Source organism: Bombus terrestris, chromosome 18, assembly GCF_910591885.1.
Source record: "Bombus terrestris chromosome 18, iyBomTerr1.2, whole genome shotgun sequence".
NCBI classification, from domain to species: domain Eukaryota; kingdom Metazoa; phylum Arthropoda; class Insecta; order Hymenoptera; family Apidae; genus Bombus; species Bombus terrestris.
The window spans coordinates 2,297,142-2,308,612 of NC_063286.1; the positions used below are offsets into that span (position 1 = coordinate 2,297,142).

Genomic DNA, 11,471 nt, shown 5'->3' on the forward strand with positions numbered 1-11,471 from the left:
ATCGTCGCGAAATATTATTATTGAAATTTGCGAGAAGAAAGTGGCACAGATAACGCGTTCAGGACGAAGGTAAGACGCGTGGGAGTAACGTAACGTGGCAATCGATCCGAGAGACGCGATATCTATAAAACACTTTCGATTGGATGTGTCACCATTTCATGGTGTTTGTTAATGTTTCAGGCTTTCCCGCGTGTTCCAGCCGGGAACACTGGCCGGTATACAAGGTGAGTTGCGCACGCGTCTATTTCTGTTATATTCCTTTCTTTTCTTCTTGTTTAAATGAAACCATTACTCGCCCACGGTACGTTCGATAAACGTTTCAATCCTCTTAACATCGATCTCTAAAATTCGTTTTATCGAATTTACGAACTCGTTGCACCTGGAAAATGTCCGATCGCAGTGACACTTGGCAATCGACTATAAAACGATTTCTAAACGAAGCGACAAATACGCTTGGATATTAAAAACAAAGGGAATCGACGCGCGAAACGACGAAAAGGAGCGAGGGGCACGAAGAAAACAGCGATATCGTGAATTTTTAAAGCGATACCATCACCTCCGACGCCTCGTTCAGACTAGACGAGTTAATTCGTCGCTTGTAGCCGACCTCGAAACCTCGAACTAAAAAGTCGACGATAACGTACTGTTTCCTGGCTACGTACTTGCCGTAAACAGAGGATTGTATACAACTGCGTCGCACTAAAAGCTACTAAACCGCGCATACTACCTATAAATGGGCGGGTTGCTATAAAGCCCATTCATGATCGCGTCGTCTGTACAACAAACGTCAGGTGGCTCGCGCCTCCCCCGCGATTTATCGCACTTCTATTCGAACGAGAGTCTCGTGCTTCCTATGTACTTCCTACGCAAGCACAATAACACACGACCCCGATATCGGTGCAGACAGTGATTCAATATATTCTACTTCAAGTAGTGCATTATTTAAGCAAGAATAAGCGAAGCAACGATATTATTGACTATTATACGAAGGGAATTGATTTTGTTGGTAATCTTATAAAATTAGATTCGCCAATTGGCTAGTTTTTATAGCGAAAGTTTTAATTTTCTAATAGATATTGACGCAAGGAGAAGAATAGAATCCTAATTGTATGGCTCAATACTAAAATTATTTAGGAATAGTACGGACAATGTTATTACGGGAAATAGAAAAGTATCTTACATTTTCTTTCTGGAGTTTCATCTCTGTCAACACGAACTCAGGACAGTGATATACAACATATACAGCTTACAATGTTCTCTTCGACTCTTATTTCTGTTCTCGGTAAAATTTTCTTTTATTATTCGTTACGTTACTCTAATCCGCTGAAATTCTCTAGCAACCCTCGCAATTGCTTAACTGTTATCTTTTTTTCCATGATTTTGTGTGCAAACAGTTAGGACAACTCGTAGTCAAACACACCTTTCCTAATTACCCTCATGTCGTAAAAGTCTTCGTATATTGAACTTATATTGTTCTTTTTCCCTACATATATGGGAATATTCCCTGGTGTATATTCTTCCAGAAATGTTGCCCCGGTACTACATTTTGGATATCCCTTACTGTAAACAGGATTATTCCTAAATTTACTTCGGTAAGGCTTGGAAATGAAAAGCTTTGACAGTAAAGGTTCCGATTTTACGTATTGTGAAACTCAATTGCATAATTAAGAAAACTCGGAAAATTCCGATTCATAATTGTTTTACGTACTCTTCTCGTAAAGTTTATGTTTATGCTTATGCTGGTGGATGCTTATGGACGATCGTGACCGTTTAGAAACGAAATCAGCGTGAACACGTCATAGTCGTGTGAACGTTGGAACTCAAAAGAGAAATTTATAGATTTCTCGCGAGTTATTGCATCAATAATAAACTCTCGCTAATGGATCAATTACGTAACCGAAGGCTATCATCCATTTGTAGGTATTCATATCGGAGTCAAGTTCAATCACCTTTTAACGCCATCGTTTATTACTAGTTTCAAGTTCAATCTGTTCATAAATAGTCGGAAGAAACTTCTAATGTCAAGTTTACTCGCGTCGAGTATCCTATTCAAATATATTCATGTGCCTTCTGTCGCATAACTTGACTCAGGATTTTTTTATCTACACCTTTGTTGCTACGCAATGTTAAGACCTTTCCCCTTCCGTCATTAAAAAATGCAAATCGTATAGTGTAGTATACACGAAATGTCCATCCGTGAGAATCAACTCTTTCTCATTGGCTCTACTTATCTAAACGCTATAAACCATATGTATTCCAGTTACACGAACAGCTTACTCCTCGATGGATTCAGATAGACGAACAGGTTCTAAAGCGCAAAGTTTTGCTCGATCGCAACTTAAAATTGACACGGTTGCCTTAAAAAGGCTCGATGATAGACACCGGCGTATAGATTTGCCGATAAACCTAATGGGCGTTCGAATAATTTGATAATTTGTTTGCCGATTAAGAAGGCGAGGAGCGATCTAGCGGCGCGCGAGCCTGATGGACAGATGGAAGGCGTATGTGCCACCGGAGTTGTTGTCAGACCGTTTTACTTTACTGCCCCATAAAAGTACCGAGATTTAGACTGCAATACTGCCATGACGTATTGCCGGCACTTGTGTGCGTGTGCACGTACACGTGTCGTTACAACGTGTGCGTCGATTCACGCACCGTAGTGAGATCGTGGCGGTCGCGAGACATCATCCATTGCTCCTTTCGCGCGTGACGTCACGCGTGCAGAACAGCGGAAAACGGTCGAAGACTCGGTCATTCGACCGCGCGACTCCTTGAATCAATTCTCAGTGTGCTTATGTCGGAGAACGTGGCCATTAGGATAATTATGTTCGCGCGTCTACGAGGATTTCGTGGACGTTGATTTACCTATATGGAACTGTAACATATTACGATTACGATATCTTTACTACTTTTCGCGTCTTATCGCGGCAATTCTCTCGTTGTTGTTGAGTTTAGATTCGATGCATTGGAAAATATAAAGTTCGAACTAAAATGAATAGGTGCGGTGACTATTTGGAGTAAAAATCAAGACGATAGATAACTCGGGCAATTCGAACGATTACTCGGTGTGGAAGCGACATGATTGTAAACAAATAATTTAACAACGATAACGGCTAGTCGTTATTCCACCAGATAATGGGTATCGTAAAAGACGCAGTGTTCGATGACGGAACTTGCCGAGGATCGACAAAAGTTGCGACCACGAACGACCGCGATATAAACATAACAATCGAAATAACGTTAGTCCTCGAAAATTGAATTATTTCGATTTAAAATATCGGACAGAAGCAAACGATGGAGAAAGAGAAAGACGAAACCTACTTCTTCGGTTAAGGACGAAATTTTACGAGCTGCCGTGTTTTGTTTATCGCGCGTCGGAGGCGCGAAAATTTTGATTCGTGGTAACCCGAGGGACGCGAAAATTGTAAGCGGAATAGTCGAAGAAGCACCTGCTGTTCGACAATTGGATTACGACCCGGTTCGAATCGTTCCTCTCGTTTTATTTTCGTTCCTTCCTTTAGCCAAGAGTCGTGTTCGCAGCGGAGAAAACGTTTGGAAGTGCGAGAGAAGTCGCTCGCGCGATATCGAGATTTTCGTGAAGAGGCCCGCGTGTATGCGTGTTTCGCTGCGTTTATGCAGGCTGATTCTCGCGCGATGCAGAGAAGGAAGAGAGGCAGATTAGAGTGCGATGGGCGAGGGTAGGAAAGGGGTTCGGGGCTAACGGCTTGGCAGAGCGCAAAGTGGTAGGGAGAAGAGAGACGTGTCCGTCCAGGGTTTGGTTGTCAAACGATCCGAGAGATCGCGCTGGTGTCGCTTTCAGCCCGTTTACGCGTCGAGCCGCGGGCAGAGCTCTCAGTTGACGCTCAGTTCGGCTCAGCGAGGCCAGAGAGAAGAAAGGGAGTCTTTTCATGTGTGTAAACACCGCGCGTGTGTGTATCATCATAGTTTGCCACGGTTTCACGGCGACTGTGTGCCTCTCTACCTGAGATATTTAAACCCACGATACTTCTCCAGGGATCTGATACCTGACTTTTCGGGACAGAGGAAAAAAAAAGGAAAGAGCGCTGAGAGAGATACTCGGTCCGATCACGAACGTACCGTTTCTCCTGGCCGTGGTGATCCTTGACGCGAGTACGTCTACTGGGACTTCTGCGATTCGTGGATAGCGCGCCTCTCGCCTCGAGAACGGCCGGATAGAAGAAGAAAACACGTCGAATCGAGATCGAAGGATATTTAAGGATATTAAGGATAGGGTGAAAAGGCGAGAACAAGTGACTGGTGGAGACGAAGTGCGCGCTGAAGTGGACGTCGCGTGTGTATTCGAAGAGAGTAATGAGCAGCGTGACAGTTTCCTTTGAGGAAGGAGAAGGGACGACATGCGGCTCGAGCATGGTCCGGACCGAGACGACGATAGCAAGATCGGTCGAGCAGTGAAAGAAACGTGCTCGTGCCGTACGGACGACGTGACGTGCTCGGTCCCGAGAAGACTACGATTGCCAAGTGTCCTGGTCGCGATATGTTTCAGCCGCGTACCGCTCGTTGATCGTTTCGAGCATCCATCGTCGCCGGTGACGTCCGGCGATCGCGAAATTACGTGGAACGCGCGAAACGAGATCGACTGATCGCAAGAAAAAGAGACCGAATTAAAATTGCAGTTTCACGCCCACTGCGCATATTGTTACGCGTTAATAAAATAAGAAAGCTGCAACGACTTATCGGCTAGATATATCTCCGAACGATCGTTTCTAAAGGAGTGTTGTGTCATTTTTTGTTTTTGTTCGTTCCAACGTCGCGCGTGGCGCACCATCGTTGGACCTGATCATCGTCATCGTCATCGCTGTTCGATCACTGGATCGTTCGAACATCGATATCGGAATTCGACCCGCTGACCGATCCTCATCGACGACGTTTCCGCACGTGGCTCGACCTGCTTGCCGCCCGTCAACTTCGATCAACCTCGGTCGTCGTCTTGGACGCGTTGTCGCGGTGGTGGTGGCGGTGGTGGTGGTGGTGCATGGACCTTTTCTCGACGGATTTTCTACGCATTTTATCGCACCCCTGGGCGCCTCCTTCTCTGTCTATCCCTGTCTCGCTCCGTCCTCCTCTTTCGTTGTTCTCGCTCTCGCGCCTTCTCTTCGTCTCTCCTTCCCTCGGTTTCTCTCTTTCTGGATTGCCGTGTGCCGTCTCCCTCCGCCCCACGCTTACCTACCCCTCCACCTGTCTGCCGCGCCGCTGCACACCCTCTCTTCCCTCCGCAAACCCTACTCACACGATCACGTACACCCGTACGATTTTCCCTATCCCCACCTACCGCGCGTCTTCTCTACCTTCCGCACGCGTTTTCTTTATTTATTCCGCGATTCCACGGAGCAACGCAACGCTTCGCACACGATGATACGCGCGACTCTTCCGTCCTCGCCTTTTTGAAATCGCCGTCTCGCGTGCCAATTCGTGCACGGGACTCGCCGCGGTATTTCCAACTGGTCCCGCTCCCTGACCATCGGTTACATTTGTTGCCGATTTCGTCGGCCACGCTCGACGAGACCGTCTCGTAAAATCGACGCGAATAACTACCGCTCTGCTGCTTCTCTCTCTCCCCCACCTCCCGCGTCGCCGTCATTCTCGCGGCCTCTGCCGTTTTCTTCTCTTTCTTCCCCTCGTTCGCCCCCTACTCCTCTTCCTCCCCCTTCTCCCCTCTGCCTCCTCTACCTGCTGCTCTTTCATCGCGCACGGTGTCTCGTTTTGTCGGACTAACGTTACTCGGAACGTCATATCGGCTGGCTCGTGTCCGTCCTTGGATCGCATATGCACGTCGTAAACGCAACCGCGTGAAACGACGATGCGATCGCGTTTGCCGGTCGACTGGTGAAAAATCGATTCGGTATTCCCGCGCTTGGTCTGCCACCGCCTCCCGAACAACGCCGACGATCGCGAACGGATCGGCCACGGAATCGACCGCGTCGCGACCCTCGTTCCACGTCGACATCGCCACCGTCCCGGGCGTCATCGTTATAACACCGGCAATCACCTGTCATCATCTGCACCATCGCCGATCACGTGGCTTGCTCGACGGCGACGCTGTACGACAATGTTCACGCCGCGCCGCTATGCGGCACCGGCGTGGGCCACCCTGGCTCCGTCACGCCGATGGGGTCAGCCACCGGAGCGGGGAATTCCACCGGGGTGACCTGGTGGGCCATGATGAACGGTTCCCTCTACGAGGACAGCCCGCCACCGGTCCCGCCAACAGCCTCCAGCCTCGTATCGATCCAACAACAACAGCAAGCAACATCGACACCAGCTTCCCATCAGCAAGCCACTACACCGACCTCACCAGCTGCACCGGCTTCCTCAGCTACGAGCGCGCCTTCGGCTCCAACAGCCAGCGCCAGTTCGACATCGCCGAGCGCCTCCTCGGTGGCGAGCAACAGCGCGCCAGGCCCGCTCCATATACCCGCCAAGAGGTTGACCGCCACACCAGCCGCTTCCTCTTACGGCGAAGTCGGCTGCGTCGAGTCCACCGCCGCGCCCGCCGCTGGACCAGCGGGTGTCATACGTCATTCGCATTCGTCATCGGCTGGCTCCCAAGGAGGTTGGAGTTACAGTCCCCATCATCCCCAGGACTCTCATTACTCGTCTGCCGCAGCCGCGGCTGACTCCCTCAATCATCACCAAACCTACGGGGGTAACAATCCCCCGACCTATTACAATCTGGCGGCCGACCCTACCTCCACTTCCGGATCCTCCAGGGACAACCGGAAAGCCAGCACGCTCAGCTTTTGGTCGCCAGCCGCGGCGACAGCGGGTTCCGCCGTCACCGCCGGCTCCACTTCCGACTACAAGTCTTATAATTCGGCCGGTGTCGCGACCACCAGTTCCTCGACCGGGGCTGGCTCTTCCTCCGTGGCTACGGGCGCCACAGATCCGGCCGTTTCTTCCTGTCATCAGAGCTTCTCTCAGAGCTGGTGCAATTACGCACCGTACACCACGGCTAGGCATCATCATCCGGTCGACACGGCTGGCCATCATCATCCTCACTCGCAAGCCGGGGTCCCGTATTTGGCGCCGTCCGCGGCGGACGACCGAGGAAGGGTCACTGCCGCGATGGTAGCCGCCGAAGGCGCTTTCCCGCATGACGGATACGGCGGCCTTAGGAATTACGGAGCGCCCGAACCTGTTACCTCCAGTCCGTACCCACCTCCAGGTAAGCATCGACTCTGTCCTCTTTTTCATCTTTAATCTATCTTGTTTCCTTCCAGTAAGATCTGCCACTCAGGTAACGTATACGCGTATGTTCTACATACGCGGAAGATTTTACTTTTCATTCGATAGAAGTAGGTTCTAACGTAACCCGTGAACCGCGTAAAATTTGTTTGCTCGTAAACGCAAGGTCATCCACTGTACGTGCTCCGGCGAGTCCGCAGGGAAACGAAACGTCGTCCAAAAGTCACGAGATCGTGCTTCGAATCTCTTCTAGCTCGACCTTGAAACGAATCAGCGAGAAAGAGAGAGAGAGAGAGAGAGAAACGAAAAAAGGAAGATCGAGAGGGATGTAGAGAAAATTTAAATGGTCGAGATTCGCGAAGATCCTGACCTGTCACACTAGCGATTCAGTCATCGTTCATTCACGTATTTGGTCATTCTCTTTCGTCCCCACTCGACGTCCTTTCCTCGAGATCCTGGAACCCATGAAACGTCGCATGAGCAACAACGAACCACGGCAGGTTTATTGGCGGCCGTAACTCGTAAACTCTGGCGTGCGCCTCCGATCAGCTGATCCGTTCCATGACCCGTGCAGCCGTTCATTCTTCTCCTACTAACGGCCATTCTCGCTTTCCTTCTTACAAATGCTATCGCCAATTTCTTTTCTCGTATCCATCCATCTTTCAATTCGCCCTGTTTCAGCTTTTAATCCGTTTGGATACTTTTTGCCCGCTGTATATCTACGGAATGTCCGTAGGTCCTTACTCGGCTACTTGCATAACCAGTCAGAAGTCTGTCGGCGTTGAAAACACATGCAAACGTACTGCTGACATATTCAATGCCACGACCGAATCGTATTTTCCTCGTCGCCAAAGAGTCGTAGCAGAACGAAAAGATTGGCTCGGTTTAAAGCTACGAGCTGGAGATTTTGATCGGCAATAGGATATTATAGAGGTCGGTGGAATGTACGCGCGTCGCTCTTCGAAATCGTAAAGAATAGGAAAATACGAGACACGGTAGTTGGTCATACGGGCAAGCTCGGCCCGATAAACGAGATAACGTTCGCGTGATCCTCTCGACTCTCGGCCCCGAAGTTAATCGTATGCGTGGTAGGGAGGTGCACGCGCAGGCGTGCGATCCATACAAAGTAACAGAATACGAGCGCCGCGTATAGTTTAACCGTCACCCAATAGATGGCAGCTCCATTATCTTTGTTCGTCTGTCTGGTATACGAGAACGCGTCGTCGCGGCATCGTCTTCAACGCAACTTTTCCCGAATGCCTCCGACCAAACGCGGTTTTTGGACAAGTTGCACGGACCACGGCAGCTGCCGCTGTTCACGATCCGCCGTTCGCAACCGACCAGATAACATCTTCCTGGTTGGGTAACGTTATCTTCGTAAGAAGACCGGTTGCAACGAAACGACGTGCGCTCGTCGTTTAAAAGCCACTTTGCAACTTTAAACGACGTCCTATGTTTCGCTTTTTAATTTATCGCGCGCTTTTCGATCCTCTTGGCCGTGTCTAATTAGGGATATTTCAAGTTACGATCTGATCGCGCGAGCCATCATTAATCGTACACCGTCCTCGATGTTTTATCTTTCCAGTTTGTATTCGCTTAATTTCTGATCGAGAACTCGATTCGTCCTCCTTCGAGATTAACGCTTTGTCTTTCGCGTTAAACCGTTCTCCTAAATTGATTACAGCAGACAGTCGTATCTAGATGGTCAGGGAGGGAAGCTTTCGTCGCGTTGATATCAGTAAATCGTGGACAGCGGTTGTTTCGAGGGTTGGCGCGATAACCGTAACACGCTCGTTGCTGGCAGCACGCCTGCCGCAAATCGATACGTCATTTATCCCGCAGTTCCGCGTGCCCCTTTACAAGTCCCTACTGTGCATCGACATTCGTAAGAGTTCCGACCTTTGTTAGAACGACCGGCATATTCGGCGATACATATTTTTCTCCCGCTTATGCAATCACGTTCGCGAAACAAAACGAACGAAAGCAAAAGTACATTAAACGAAATACGAGAGAACGGGAACGGAAACGGAAGAAACTAGCATCGGGAAACGATAGAAACTACGGGGCATGGGACAATAAGAATTAGGACGGGAGAAACGTATATAGAAGAGGATAGGCGAATGGCTAGAGGGAGGATATTACGTGCTCTAATAAGATAGGAAGAAAAGACGTAACTCGGATCAGCTCTCGAATCCTCTATAAAAAAAAAAAGGAGAGTCGAGAGTGTTTGGTACATTTTTCCCGATCTTGCTATGTTTTAATCAACCGTTTACGATAAGACGTTTCTAAAGTTATGGCCGAGGAGAAGGATGAAAGATTTTCTCAAAAAAACGATAACAAAGAGCAAGTCTTTAAGTTCGACCGCCGCACGTTAAAATTTATTCGTCTCTCGACGATCGCGCTATTTCAGTTGTAAATAAACTCACCTATTTTCGGTTGCTTTAATAAAATTCCTGGTTGGAACGTGTTTGTTAGGAAATAACAATCCCGAGGAGGACATAGGGGCGTTTTGAGAATCGAGACACGGTTGTGAATAACGTCGATGAGATTCAACAAGGGGAATAGCAGGTGGGAAAGTGCAATTTAGTTGCGCTCACGAGCGTGTAACGTTGCCAGGCTCACGAGGCTGTTGCATTCGTAGCTTTGCAACGATTACTCGCCATCGTTGTCCGTACTTGGGTTAAAGATAGACGGACAGGCCGACCGCTTTCGTAATCCCTTCGTTTCATGCACGCTACGTTCGAGTATTGGGCGACCTCTTCCAAAAAGACGTTATTTATATCTCACCTTTGCTACGCACCTAATTTACAAGGACTTTTAACATCGGCAATCTTTTTTTATAATAGATCTATGTCGAAGAACGAACGATAAGACAATGTTTCGATCGTACAGTAACTTTTATATCGCGAATCGAGAAAGACGGAACGTATTGTACAAATGAGATTATTACTTTTGACTGAAACACAATATTCAAATTAAAAACAAAAATTAAAAAGAGAAAATTATTTACGAGAGAAACGAAACTCTTTTTCTTAAATTGGAATTTATCCTCGATTCCTGGAAATCGTTAGACGTTTTAATTAGCAAATAGAAAAATCCGCGAGGCAAACGATCGTGCGATTCGTGCACGGTCTTGAACCACCGCTGCACCGGCTACGACGAGAAATGTACTAACAGTAGCATGTTTCGCGTTTCCATTTCATGTTTTCCGCCCGGTTAGTATGCCCGGTCCAATTATATCGGCTGCTCGGGCCGTCGCGTCGCGTCGCGGCGAACCCTTTGTGTAAGTATGTGCCTCACGTATTTACACGATACACGCATTCGTCAAACGTACGATGTAGCCGCCAGGAAACGCTTCGGCTGTGAGTTTCACGATTTCCTCACCTCGCATCCTCTTAATCCTTTTATTTTCTGGAATTGTTATATTTGTTGCGTCGATATTCGTCATACGAATTTCAAATCACAATTTTCTTTCTTCTTGCGTTTTCGATATTTTAAAAATCGAATTAGCGTCACTTCCACGTTTACGATGCTGTACTCGGAAACCAGTTTAAAACTCGTACCTAGTAAATGCAATTATTATCCTCTCACGGAAAATTTAATATCGACTATAACTGTACCAGTTTTCCCTCTCCTCGACCGGAGCACGATCGTGAAGAGATAATTTTAAATTAATTAACCCCTTCGAGACTATTGGAAAAATACATGCCAACGCGAACTTCAGTTCTTACCGAATAAGTTATTTATGACCGCTATTCGGAACGTATTTCGCGTAGATAGCGTCAGGTTCATAACATAACGTGAAAAATTGTGTAAACAGTGTGTACTATAAAAGACACATGGGATTATATATCCCAACTTCAAAAATACGCTTGGCCTTATCTTTTTTAACCGCCCAACATACTACATTGAATATTATTATATCGCGTTTCTTATTGATTATTGACGGGAAAAGGAAAATGGTTCGTTTCGAAAGGGTTAATTCTGAAAGCCTATATAAATATCAATAAAGCATCACTCACGATATTGGAATATACATACGTTAATTAATACGATCACTCGAGTATTACGCTTATCGATTTAAATGCGATTTTTTCCTCTCTTGTTAATGTCAGCATATTCAGGGTACTAATTCCAAATAGTAAACAGATCAGTTTATCCGATGAGAAATCGGGAGACGGTATTAGAGTATCGATCGGTCTGTTTGATTCGGTTTATAAGACGTAACTAGTGTCAATAGGAATCTC

The 11,471-nt window shown here is 47.5% G+C and overlaps 1 protein-coding gene and 1 long non-coding RNA gene across 3 annotated transcripts in view; one reads left to right on the forward strand and one right to left on the reverse strand.

The window, feature by feature from the left end:
- LOC105666679 (homeobox protein abdominal-B) overlaps window positions 1–11,471 on the forward strand; it is a 79,841-nt gene that overhangs the window by 62,051 nt on the left and 6,319 nt on the right. Inside the window, exons 5-6 of the mRNA XM_020867566.2 lie at window positions 181–224; window positions 6,228–7,204. Coding sequence (XP_020723225.2) covers window positions 181–224; window positions 6,228–7,204 — 1,021 coding nt within the window. The remainder of the gene's footprint in view (window positions 1–180; window positions 225–6,227; window positions 7,205–11,471) is intronic.
- LOC125386890 overlaps window positions 1–11,471 on the reverse strand; it is a 53,808-nt gene that overhangs the window by 17,198 nt on the left and 25,139 nt on the right. The gene's annotated exons all lie outside the window — the stretch shown is intronic.